Here is a 13,968-nt window from a genome sequence, read left to right as displayed (position 1 = left end):
AATAATATATCATTTTATTTTTTAAATTTTTATTTATTTATTTTAACCTTCACCTGAGGACATGTTCATTGAGTTTTGTTTTGTGTTTTTTTTTTTTTAAGAGAGAGAGGAAGTAGGGGCAGGGGAAGAGAAAGAGAGGGAAAGAGAAACACTGATGTGATGGAGAAACGTCTGTCGGTTGCCTCCCCTATGTGCCCAGACCAGGGATCAAACTCACAACCCAAGTATGTGCTCTGACTGGAAAGCAAACCCACAACCTTTTGACGTATGGGATGACGCTCTAACTAACTGAGCCACCTGGCCAGGGCTCATTCTATGTCTACTCTATGTCTATCTACTTTTCTATCTACCTCTCTATCAATCATTCTCTTTTACTCATTGATCTGTTCCTCATTAACTTTTACCTTACAGTGATAGTATGTATATTAGGTATGGCACCACCTTAAAAGGGAAAGAATATTCTATTAATAAGACACTTCTGTTACCAGCAGGTATTGAGAATCCATATGGATGGAAAAGTTGCTATGACCTTAACTGGTTCAATGGCTTTTCCAGTCTGTGTAGTTACTTTTCCTCCTTCTAGGCATTTTGTTAATAAAGATCCACAGCAAATGAAGAGATGAGTGGAAGAGTACAAATGTTTTAAGGAACAATTATCATAGAAAATTTAAAATTTAAATCTGTGTGTGTGTGTGTGTGTGTGTGTGTGTGTTCCACTTTGGTTAATTAATTTCAAAGGATAAAACCTGCTTAGCTATATGAAGAATCCATAATAAATATGTTGGGGAAAAAAAAGACATATTGGTTTCCAGAAACAGAAAAAATTACTATCCCATGTACATACATTTAGAACATGGAAAAAAAAAACAAAAGAAAATTAAAACAAAAAATACAATTGATCAAAATTTCTTATATTTTATTCCTGCTCCTTGTGGAGCTGTTTCTTGAATATGCTTTGAAAATTATAGATTAAGACACAGGTCATCATTATTTATTGATTAATTTTAATTAGTGACTTATATACTGTCCCAAATTTATAACTGAAAACAAACTCAGATAAACAGCCTGAAAGAACATATTGTCTTTGTGTTTGGTTTGCTCTTTCAATTTATTTAGAAATTAAAACAAAGTTTTTGAAAGCCCCTGAATATTCTTGTGAGACAACATTTTATTTTGTTCAAGTAAATGTTAAGAAAAAAAAAATTAAAGATCTGTTTCAGCACAGGTTAAAAAAAAAAAAAAAAGCTGCCCTACCTGGTTTGGCTCAGTGGATAGAGCCTGTGGATCAAAGGGTCCCAGGTTCTATTCTGGTCAAGGGCACATACTTGGTTGCAGGCTCCTCCCCTGCCCTGGCCCTGATCAGGGCTCACGCAGGAGGTAACCAATTGATGTGTTTTTCTTATATCAATGTTTCTCTCTGTCTTTCCCTCTCTTTCCCACTCTCCCTAAAAATCAATGGGAAAATATCCTCGAGTGAGGATTAAAAAAAAAAAAAAAGCTGATTGAAATTGTACAAAGAAGAAATGTTTATATTTAGCAGTGGAAAATTTTCCAAATATAACATAAATTAGACATTTAAAAAAATAAAAAAAGTAGATTTAGAAGGGCCTTGGTGGCATCTAATCTGATTTGTTTTTAGAAATTGTTATGCAGAAGTCCAATATATCAAGCTCTGATTGAATTGGGAACATGGGGAAGTTGGTGTCCACCCCTGCCTGCTTATCCCTTTCTCCATTATGACCCTTATCCACTGGAAGAATTGTTTAAAAACCATCAATATTTAAAATTTTCCTCTTCATGCTATTTCATTGTTGAGAAACTGTGAAGTTACTAGACAAGGTTCCACAACTTATTATTTTCAGTCAGAACTTTAATCCAGATATTATGACTATATCCAATGATTTCCCACTCCCCAATCTGCAAGAAATGAGATATAAAATATATAGTTAGTTTTTATTACTTACCCAATTGTTTAGGAGGAGCAGGGAAACTGGAAAGAAAATGAAAACACAATTATAATCAGACCAATATAAACACAGAAATTGATTCCTTTATTTTAGAGAGACATGAACAAGTAACAGACTGGAGGCTTATTGAGGCCCATCTGTTGACTATCATTCCTTTCTCATCCTCCATTTCTCCATTAAGTCCAGTTTCTATCCATTGATTTGGAATTTAGCAAGACTTTTTTGAACTCCAATGTTAGCCAAAAAAGGCAAGAGTCAAGATATTCAGTGGTTTATTTTCTCGTAGCCATTGGATCATGTTTTCAGATTTGTCTTATGAGGTTTGGGCATATTATTACCACAAGGTAAATTAAATGGCCTCAATATTTTGGATTCATTGTGGCATAGCTCAGGCCAAAACTGTTTGTTTGACTCAAAGAGTAAAAATGCAGAATTGAAATTTACAAAGGTCTAGGATTCTTCATATGACCATGTTTCCCCAATATATATCCCCAAACAGGAGAATGGTGAATAAGAGAGGCATATACATTGAAACAAGTGAGAGAGAGCTTATTAATAGAAGTGATCTGAAATCAGGATTGGGTGTCATTTAGTTGCAACAGAAAAAGATCTTTGCTTTTATTACTTCCTGAACTTTACACACACACACACACACACACACACACACACACACACACAAACACACATCACTGGAAGAATGGTGCACAGTTTTACGAAAGTATGAGAGGTCATTAGTTCAAATAATCCAAAATTAGAATTAGCTTTTGTGTAATTGAAGCAGAAAAAATAATCTTGGCTTTTATTTCTAAGTAAGGATTATATTTGAGTAATGCTTCATCAAAATATTTGTATGTTCAGCTATAGTTTTAAGTGTCCTATTTATTGAGTGATGTTTTAGTGTCTCACAAAAGAGTTGAGTCATGTACCAGATAACATGATTAAGATCCTTCAAATTCACATGAATGGAATTTGTACTAAGGGTTATTTTTGGATGGAGAGAGAAAATTGTTGCATTAATTTTTATTTAGACAAACTGAAGATATTTAGGATAACTTTAGTATTGTATAAATATATCATTCAAATAGAATTAATATGTCACTATTGTGAAAGTGAGTTACAAAAACTTTAAATAGTGTGTTTAGAGAAAGGAAATTCCAAATGTGTTCTTTAGGTCTAGCAAATTACTTTTTTAAAAGAGTAAGTATATTTTGCCCTAGCTGGTTTGGCTCAGTGGATAGAGCGTCGGCCTGTGGACTGAAGGGTCTCTGGTTCCATTCCGGTTAAGGGCACATGCCTGGGTGGTGGGCTCAATTCCCAGTAGGGGGCATGCAGGAGGCAGCTGATCAATGATTCTCTCTCATCATTGATCTCTCTCTCTTTCTCTCTCCCTTTCCTTTCCTTTCTGAAATCAATAAAAAGATATTTTTAAAAAAGAGTAAGTATATTTTGAGGAGTAGTTAATGTAAAATATCTAATCTAATAATAGACAAATATGCAAATTGACCGCACCTTCGCTACACCTAAACCACGCCCACCAGCCAAGCCACGCCCACCAACCAATCAGGATGAGTATGCAAATTGCCCCAACAAAGATGGCGGCTAATTTGCATATCAAGACAGCGTCCAAAGAAGCCAACAGCTGCAGAAGGGAGTAAAGCTTCGAAGAAGCAAGCAAGCGGGGGGGGGGGGGGGGGGGGCGGGGGGGGGCGGGGGGGGGCGGGGGGGCGGGGCGGAGGCGGGGTCGGGGGTGAGGAGAAGGGCGGGGTGGAGGCGGGGCCGGGGGGAGGAGAAGGGCGGGGCGGAGGCGGAGCCGGGGGAAGGAGAAGGGCGGGGCGGAGGCGGGGCCGGGGGTGAAGGGAAATGCGGGTGGGCTGGAGGAGAAGGCGGGGCGGGTGACAAGGGCGGGGCGGAGGCGGGGCCGGGGGTGAAGGAAAACAAGGGAGGGCTGGAAGAGAAGGCGGGGCGGGCGGGGCGGAGGCGGGGCGGGGGCGAAGGGAAACGCGGGCGGGCTGGAGGAGAAGGTGAGGTGGGCAAACAAGGGAGGAATGGAGGCGGGGTAGAGTGCAGCAGGAAATCTATTGCAGGATTTTTCCTGCAACGGGAAAGCTAGTTATATAATAAAATATGGCATAGGAATTGTGAGCTTTTATATCTAATGTTACAGTTTAAAAAGTCCTATTAAGTTATGAGTGTGTGAAGGTATGTGTATGTGTGTGTGTGTGTGTGTGTGTGTGTGTATTTGTGCATGTTTGTCAGGAAAACAAAATATCTCTTTGAATCACAATGTTTTTTAAAAAATACTTTGTGCTCCTCTTATGTAAATGTAGGAGTTTAAGGGTGAGACAGTAAGTGAGGCTAAGGTGATTAATTTAAAATAATATTACAATTGTGTAAGTCTGTCAGAATTCGGTTATTGGTTACAAAATATTAGTAGGATTTGATTAAATTAGTATTAGTGTAGTTATTGTGCACTGGATTTGGTTGGTTGACTCTTACTATGAACCTTCATTATTGTCTGACTCAGAGTCTTTAGGTTTCTCTCGTATACTTTTCTTTCTGTCATCTTTTCCCTTTAAAATCTTCAAAATTCCCCAGGACCACGAGTTACTCTTCTCTTCAACCTGTAGTGTGGAGCTTAGGGGCATGCAGGCATTGATCAGAATGGCATAATCAATGGAACACGAAGACATTGGGTGGACATTCAGGCTTGTTATAATTAGACAGCATTGATCATTCAGGCAGTGAGCTACTCATTGTAGCCACCAAGATGGTGCGATTAAACTTAAAAGTCATGAGCTCTGAATACTGCTGCTTAGTAAGGTAAGGAGTAGGTACGTTGTATTTTATTTTTCTATTTGGTGAGTTTTCTCTTGGTTCTTAAAATAGTAAGCTAAATGAAGATTAAGTTTTAAACATCAATTTAGTTTTATTTTTTTATTAAAAGTAAGTAACTAATAGGTCTTAAAATTTAAAATATGCCATTTTGAAAGTTTAAACAACTCAAGGGTAGGATATTCAGTACTGGTTTTGCCACATATAGAATATGGTCTCAATTTATTTGGGGTTCCTATGACTATGATTATTGTACAAAGAATGGCCATGCAACTGATAGACTCTTCGGAGCCTGTTGTAAAAGTAAATTATTAATTGAGAAATAAAAGATTGGGAAAAGTCTGGAAAATTAAAAAAAAACAACAACCCAAATATCTGCAATTCTTTATCCCTTTTTAAAATCACTTCTTTTGACAAAATTGTCTAGGTTTTTCCAAACAATATACCACTTCATTTGAATGTGGTATAATTACACTTCCTGATTTATGGCTGTTAACTAAACATTTAAATCATTTTTCTTGGTAATTTAAAAAAAGAACACTATTTTATGCTTTTTTATTCTAACTACAATGCAAAACTTCAGTAAATACAACAGATTTTAGTAAATACAATAATTTGCAAAATGGAAATTCACTGATTATTCTTACCCATCATCAGCATCTTCCTCTTCAATCCCATCATAAATATCGTCATCTGGGGGAGGTGGGAACATCCCTTCATTTGGATTAAGAAGGAAAAAGCTTCTGTTAGTTTTGTAACTTTGTTATGTAATAGTCGCTCGAACTTTGATAATAAATATGCCTCATTTAACTATACAAAACATAATAGCTATTTAAGTAAATAGCTACTTAAATAAAAGTAGTAGCTATTTAAATGAAAAATAATTTTACTCTCACTCTCACATAGATAGTAGGTACATTGTTCTGTGTAGACAGCATTTTTAGAGGTGAAATACAATACAAATATGAGGGATAATAAAAGGTACTGTGCACTAGAGAGACATGTATAGAATAAATATTAGAAAAAGAAATATTAATTAAAGAATAGAGTTAAATATTTATTGTTGAAAAAGAGAGGGGAGAAGATGATAAGAAAAATTTAATAGTGAGAAGACATTTAGAAAAAGCTACTGATCAAGGTATAAGTAAAGAAAAGCAAAAGGAATGAAATGTGAATTTGTAAATATTGATGGTAGCTGAAACAAACCTTTCATTTCTTTTATTTCACTGCATCAATGTGATATTTTAAAAGTTAAAATACCTTGTTTAAGTTGTTATCCCACAACCCCCAGGAACCTCGGTATTTGACAAACATTTATTTAACAAATGTTTATTGAGTAGTTTCTCTGTGCAAAAATATGCACAATGTAGGAGAACATATTTGCCAATGATACTTCTGATGAGGGGTTAAAATCCAAAATTTATAAAGCACTTATAAAACTCAACACCAAAAGCAAACAATCCAATTAAAAAATGGGCAAAAGACCTGAATAGACACTTTTCCAAAGAGGACATACAGATGGCCAATAGACACATGAAAAGATGCTCAACATCACTAATCATCAGAGAAATGCAAATTATAACCTCACACCTGTCAGAATGGCTATCATTAATAAGTCAACAAACAACAAGTGTTGGTAAGGATGTGGAGAAAAGGGGACCCTCGTGCACTGTTGATAGGAATGCAGACTGGTACAACCACTATGGAAAACAATATGGATTTTCCTCAAAAAATTAAAGATGGAACTGCCTTGTGACCCAGTGATTCCACTTCTGGGAATATATCTGAAGAAGCCAGAAACACTAATTTGAAAGAATATATGCACCCCTATGTTCATTGCAGCATTATTTACAATAGCCAAGTGCCCATCAGTAGATGAATGGATAAAGTAGCTGTGGTATATTTCAACAATGGAATACTACTTGGTTATAAAAAAGAAGGAAACCTTACCCTTGGCAACAGCATGGATGGACCTGGAGAGTATTATGCTAAGTGAAATAAGCCAGTCAGAGAAAGGCAAATACCATATAATTTAACTCATATGTGGAATCTAATGAACAAAACAAACTAACAAACAAAATAGAAATAGACTCATAGATAGAGAACAGATTGATAGCCGTCAGAGGGGAGGGGTCCGGGGCTGGGTGAAAAAGGTGAAGGGATTAAGCACACACAAAAAAGCCTCATAGACACAGAGAATAGTATGGTGATTACCAGAGGGAAAGGCGAGTATGGGGAGGTAGAAGAGAATAAAGAGGGGTTAGATATATGGTGATGGAAGAGACTTGTCTTGGAGTGGTGTACACACAGTACAATATACAGATGATGTGTTATAGAATTATACACCTGAAACCGATATAATTTTATTAATCAATGTCATGCCAATAAATTCAATAAAAATTTTAGAAAACGTACAATGAATTTGAAATTTGACTTTTAGGGTGAAAATGCTAGCACTGCAAAGTTTTAGTAAAACTCCCTCATTTTGTTAATGAAAAGTCAAGGGATCTTTAAGAGTCACAGCTAAGGTGACCATATAAGTTATACAATCAAGGATACTTCTGAACATGAAGGAGGATGCTCTAGTAATGATGGCTGTACAACTGGCACAATCAGCGCTGCCCTGGGCACACTGAAAGTGGAGCCAACTTCTGACCCATAACAAGCCTGGGAGAAAGAAGTGAATTGCTCAGGGACACTCGGTGAGCAGGGCTGAAATCCAGGCCATTGGTTTCAGTCCAGTGTTCATTCTACCGCTTTAATATGCTCCTCGTGAGGTGCAGACAAAGGAATTGCATCATTAATGTACACAAAAATGTTGAAGACTTGGAGAAACTTCTGCTAAAAGTGTGTGGCTTACCTCCACTTCCACTCTGACTGTGGCTAGAAAAGAAACAGAGACAGATTAAATTCGCATGTGAGTTTCGTAGTTATCAGGAAGAGAAGTACTTGTATTGAGCAGTTATAAGAGAAATAAGACTCCAGTTAAAAGTTCTTAGGATATGTGAAGAAGAAGAAAAATTGTTCTGTTTCATAAGAGATGAATAGTAACAAGGCCTATAGTAACAAAACAAAATACAAAAACAAAACAAACCTAATCAGAAGCAAGTGAGTTTTGATACTACATAAAGTATTCAAAACAATGGTACTGTTTGCTCCTAACATTTTCCCATAAGGCAGTTTTTGGGTTATACATTATTACATAATTCCATAGATGGATTTATTTTAAAAAAGAGTATTATTCCATGAGGCATATAGAACTATTATTGCATCAAATCAATTCTCTTTCAACATCTTATAACCACAGCATTTTACTCTTAGTACATAACATTACATCTTATTTTAAACAGGATAAGTTTTAAAAATTGAAGTCTTACTCATGGGGCTTTATAGAGTGTAGTCCCTGATTTTCTAAATCCAGACTGCTTGTATTTCTTATTTACTTATATATCATTCTATATCCCTATATTTATTTATTTTTTTTGTTAATCCTTACTCAAAGATATTTTTTCCACTGATTTTTAGAGAGATTAGAAGGGAGGGGAAGAGACACAGAGAGAGAAACATCGATGTGAGAGAGACACATCGATTGGTTACCTCGGCCGGGGATCAAGCCTGCAACTGAGATATGTGCCCTTGACTGGAATTGAACCCGTGACCTTTCAGTTCCCTGGCCAATGCTCTAACCACTGAGTCCCAGCTAGGGTACTATATCCCTATTTTATAATCATCTGTTTCCTTGCCTGTGTTTGCCACTAAAATGTGAATTCTGTGACAGCAAAGGAAGTGTAAATTGTGAGACCTGGAACATCTCAGAATTCATCTGCTTCAATTCCCTCAATCTGTTGAAAAGAAACGGAAGCTCTGAGACATTCAATGACTTGACCAAACCTTTTCAATGAACTGAAGAGCTGAGACCAGAACCTCAGCATCCTGCCTTCCTGGAGAACGTTGTTTTGGCTGCACTCCCTGGACCGCCATGTTCACCCTTTGCCTAATCTACCCACAACAGCTATCAGTCTGATATTATAAACAGACAGAATAATTATACTAATATCTGATTCCTCAACCTTAAAGGCAGATAAGAGAAATTTGTCTGATGAAAATCTATGGTTAATATAGAAATAAAAGTCTCTTGCTAATGGAACTTTATAGAAAAACACTCTATAAATGTTTTACTATGTAAGCAAGAAATTAACTTTTGATGATGTTTAAGTATCCTCTTTACTTACAACTATTTTCACACTCATATTCTCTGACACTTGCTTTTGAGCATAAAGCAGAGAGTTAGAATTATGTGAAGAGTTACAATCTGGTTGGCTGACACTCTTGGCAAATATATCCCATCTTGGAAATTCTGATACTCAATTTTCAAAAAACCAGGTTATCAGAATCAGGAGCAAAGCTGCCACACATTATTTAATTCCTAGATCAATTCTGTTTTTATTAATTTTAGAGAGAGAGAGGAAGGAAGGGAGAGATAGAATCATCAATGAGAAACATCTATCTACTGTACCTCGCTCCTCTCCGCCCCCGGCCTCCCCCCTCCCCAACACACACACACACTGGAGATCAAGCCTGCAAGCCCGGCAGGTGCCTTGATGGGGAATTTACCTGGCAACCTCCCTGTGCATGGGTCCATGCTCAACCAACTGAGCCACACCAGCCACATGCCTAGAGCAATTCTTTAGCTTTCTCAAACTACTGTTCAGAATACAAAACATTTAACAGATGAAGGAGAGGTAAGGAGAGGGAGAGTGTGAGAAAAGAGAAGGAAAGAGAAAAAGAATAAATGGAAGGAAAAAGATAGGGAAACATATATAGAAAAATTTTGCTGTGTGATGGAGGATTGGAATTTGCATTTGTAATTTCCTTTCTTTCCATCTTCATATTTATTCCAGAAATTGTCTTAAATGAGAAGAGAAAGAGGACAGCTGTCAGGACCTGTGCCTTTGAGCCTGTGTCTGCTCAGAGTTTGTAGTGCACAGTCAGCTCTCCTTCCCCGGGAGGGATCAGGAAAGAGTAAGGAGTGCAAGGGACCAGGAGGCACTGGAGGAGGGAGGAGAGGAGGGGGCTGTCTCTTATTCTTGTCAGGGCAAGCTGCCGGCTAGGCTATCGTCAGCATCTTTTCTTGTTCTAGGGACAAAGCATGTTCTGTTATGAGATCCCTGCTAGCAGCAGCTGTAGTTTCAAAAACAAAACTTGTGTAGAAATTACGTCTCTTCTTTCATTTTCTTATTAAGTATGCGTGAGAGGAATAGAGGCTAGTAAATATTGTAGCTTTATACTTGTTTAAATTTTGGAGCATTAAAACCATGCCTCCAGTTCCATTTTATTACATAGAAGATTCTCTGCTACATGTCTACTAACTGGAGCATGTCTTTTAGAGTTGTGGGATGTAGGGACTTGATGAGATGGAGAAGGTAGTAATGTTTGGGAAATATTCACCTAGTATGGTTAAAGAATGCTCAATTAAAAAAATATCCTTCTTTTTTGTGGATTTTTTTTTCTTGAGTATGTGCATCACTGTACACATGTATTTATTAATACGATGCAGTTCTTCAGCCCCCAAACAAGAGAAATGTGATTTTGGAAAAATAACTAAAAGATAAACATACTATAACATGGTAATATAGGTAGAAGATATATGTCCAAAATTCTGTAAATCTCAGACTGTGACCATGTAGAACTTCAACTGACCTTGAAACTGACATTTACTGACTCCCAAACTAGGTTAATGGGTTTTTGATGACTAAAGCCAATTCATGATCTGTAAACACCAGTGCACATGTTGCATGTTTTGATGTATGTTGTGTAAGTTATGGGCAAACATGGTAAGAAGGCATTGCAGGCTATAATTCATTTTAGACCAAACTGTCAGAAAGAAACACAACCAATTTCATTAACACCAAGAGGGGAAGACCACAAGAGGGAAATTTAATTCTTCATGTGTCTTGAAAGTATGTTACTATTTTTGATAGTTTTACTTTCTTTTTAATGGTTGGTAATTAAAACATTTTTTTTTCTTTGAAATCTGAGTGATGAAGAAGGCACACATTTTTACCAGAGAGAAGATCTAGCACAGATCACGTGCTTGGGGACCACAGTGGTGGATTCCCGATGCCACAATGTGGGCCGAGGAAAACTAGGGTTGGTTGCTGGGGTGGACATTGTTCTCCTTTTCCTTCAACTTGAGGAGATTATGATTTTACCAGGAAGGGGAGACATTGGAGGAAAGAAGGAATGAAAGGAGAAGGGGAATGGAAGAGCAAGAAGGAGAAGAATGGGTGAGGAAGATCGGAGCTAGGGAAAAGAGACATAGGCAGAGGCAAGGAAAAAGGAAACGGAAGCCGGAGACGGGAAAGAAGAGAAGAAAAGGGACGTGGGAAGAGCTGCCTCCTCTCTCCTCTTGGCTCCTCCATGTCTTGTTCGGTTCCTCGGCTGTGGGAAGGTGTTCCCAGGATTTGTGTGCGGGAACTTCATCCTAACCTGGTGGAATGAATGGGCAATGGAAAGTCGGCCCCTTATTTGATACACAGGGATCATAGGGAATTGAGTTTTTACTTTTGTACTTTTAAATATATTTTTAATGATTTCAGAGAAGAAGGGAGAGAGAGAAATAGAAACATCAATGATGAGAAAGAATCATTGACTGGCTTCTACATGCCCCCTACTGGAGACTGAACCTGCAACCCCGGCACATACCCTGACCTGGAATTGAACCATGACCTCCTGGTTGATAGGCCATGGCTCAACCACTGAGCCACACCAACCGGGCTACTTTTGTACTTTTAAAGAGTGAAGTAGAGTTATAGTAAAAAGCATTCACTTATTTTATGTTATATGTTCAAATAAGAACAACAAATATATTTAGGCTCAAAGATGTCAGAACAAAAGTTTCATTATTTGTTAGACCTAAGTGTTATATTTCATGCCTCATATTTTACAAAACCATATTTATTTTAGGCATCATATCCCTAAGGTCAAATGAATATTATAGAACAGCATTTTGGAACGATGACCTATTTGTCAAGATCGGGCAAATGGCTCATTATTTTTCAAGGAGTATTTGATACATGTAAACAAAGAGTAAAACAAAAATATCTGGAGTTCCAAATGGCCTTGCGCCCATATTGAACTTACTGTACACGGTCATTCAGTTTAGTGGTAGAGAGCAGTAGGAAATATGGAAGGTAAAATACAGAAGGGCCTTAAAATCCGTAATCCCTGGCGAGGAGACAGTCTGAGCTGTGTTGCTTTGCACATACCTGCTAGCCTCATCTTGCTCTGCCACATCATCATACACTTCTTGGTCATCTTCAACGGGTCTCGATGAAAGAGGACCCAGAGAGTTTTTCTTCCGTTGCAAGGAGTCATAGTCAATCTGCACAGCAGTGGTTTTAATATAGCCATCTACCGAAAGGGGAATGATTTATGTTCAGGTGACTGCAGCTTAAATAGTTGAAAGCTAGGAATAGAACATCAATTGCACATTTGCTCTTTAAAGTGGCCCCTGATTTCTTTGCTTGCAATTCTGATTCATAGACTTCCCATGTAGACACACGTTTTACTGTAACTTGTCCAAGTTTTATGCTGCTGTGGTTTGGAGTAAGCCTAGAATCTGTTTTCAACATTCCAAAGTGATTCACATGACTCTCTCTCTCTCTTCGCCACTCCCCCCTCTCCCTCCCTCCACCCAACACCACTGAGGAGCCTAATGCCTAATGCTCTCTTTCCTCCCTGGAGTAAAATAAACATTTACATTGTTCCCCACTAAAAGATAACACAGACCAAGTGAAGATGGAACTACTAGTACACCTGTCACTTTAAACCTTCCTATCCTTGTCCACCCAGAACAAAGCTCCTAACTCAATGGTTATGAGCAGCTCTGGAAACATTGGCGCATTTCTCATTTTTGGCTCCAAAAGAGGACAATCTGAAGTCATCGGAAAATGTGCACTCACATGACCCCCGGGTGGTTCTGCCCAACCACTTCCCCTCCGGGTTGTCCGTGATGCGAATTATTTCAATAGGCTCGCCTTGCTTGAAGCTCAGCTCATTCTTCCCCCCTTTGACATCACAGCAAGCTCTGGCTTGATGGATGACTTCAATGGGGCCGGTGAGCTGCAAAGAGGAAAAGAAAACAATCACACAGGCTTCTTTGCTATTCAGAGAATCTTTGAGGAATGCAGCTTGAAAGCCAGTATGTCCACCACTTGCCAACCTGCCTGCTTCCAAGCGCTACAGGTTTAAACTAGAAATGGAGGGGGCATGTCATTCCTGGGAATGCTCTTATGGGAGCAGTGAGGGGAAACTCCCAGGGGTCAGGCAGGGCCAGCAAAGAACAGGTGCATGTGCTTGGGTCCCGGAGAGAGTGGAGGTCTGTGGACCGTAGCAACTCTGTGAAGGGCTTGCAAAGGAAGCCACTGATAACCAAATACCACATATGTACGATAATCCACTCAGGGTGCTCTCTCTGTGTTTTTACGGGATATTTGGGTGGTCTGCCTGGTACGGGAAGGTTTCTTCTCACACCGCATTGTGAAGTTATTCCGATGGTTCTAGAAGGCCTAGAACAGCTAAGGGAGGAGTAGGTGATGGGGGTGGGGGGGCGGTGTACTCGTGGGAAAAGCAATTTCATTCATTCCTTTTCTTCCCTAAGTTTGTGGTATTGTCTGTGTATGAGCATGGAGTAGACATTACCTGCCATAAAAAAAATAACATTTTAGAAATAGCTTTGTAAATAACAAAAACAAAAACCCAGCAAACAAATGTGGTGAGGTTTTGAAAATTAATATCCTGAATAGTACAGTGGTTTCTTGACATCAGGGGAATCATCTAGTTTAGAACACAAATCCTAAAGATCTAATTTTCTAATCTTAAATTGCTATCTTCTAAAACAGAATTTCTTGGCTCTTTTGATATGCAAATATGCATTGTGACTTTTGCCTCATTTTATTGAACTTATGATGCTATGAATAGTGAGACAAATCATTATGTACTTCTGAGAAAGAAATAAAACAGCTTAACTTAAATGATGATGTGCCACTAATGTTAAGATGCATCCTAATTTCAGAATTTCAAAATGCAAAATATTTTATGTCTTAGAATTAAGGAAATATGGTATTATGGAGCAGTTCTTACAGTTATTTATTTATTTTTGACATCT

At 38.1% G+C, this 13,968-nt stretch overlaps 1 protein-coding gene across 1 annotated transcript in view; it reads right to left on the bottom strand.

Annotated features, from left to right (window-relative positions):
- Positions 1-13,968, bottom strand: part of FYB1 (FYN binding protein 1) — a 79,140-nt gene that overhangs the window by 15,743 nt on the left and 49,429 nt on the right. Inside the window, exons 7-12 of the mRNA XM_054715306.1 lie at positions 12,764-12,923; positions 12,068-12,212; positions 7,660-7,682; positions 5,447-5,513; positions 4,464-4,601; positions 1,965-1,990 (exon numbers count right to left, since the gene is read on the bottom strand). Coding sequence (XP_054571281.1) covers positions 1,965-1,990; positions 4,464-4,601; positions 5,447-5,513; positions 7,660-7,682; positions 12,068-12,212; positions 12,764-12,923 — 559 coding nt within the window. The remainder of the gene's footprint in view (positions 1-1,964; positions 1,991-4,463; positions 4,602-5,446; positions 5,514-7,659; positions 7,683-12,067; positions 12,213-12,763; positions 12,924-13,968) is intronic.

Source organism: Eptesicus fuscus, chromosome 4, assembly GCF_027574615.1.
Source record: "Eptesicus fuscus isolate TK198812 chromosome 4, DD_ASM_mEF_20220401, whole genome shotgun sequence".
Lineage (NCBI taxonomy): Eukaryota > Metazoa > Chordata > Mammalia > Chiroptera > Vespertilionidae > Eptesicus > Eptesicus fuscus.
Note: the sequence above shows the minus strand (reverse complement) of the source record. Positions and strands in the feature narration are given on the sequence as shown.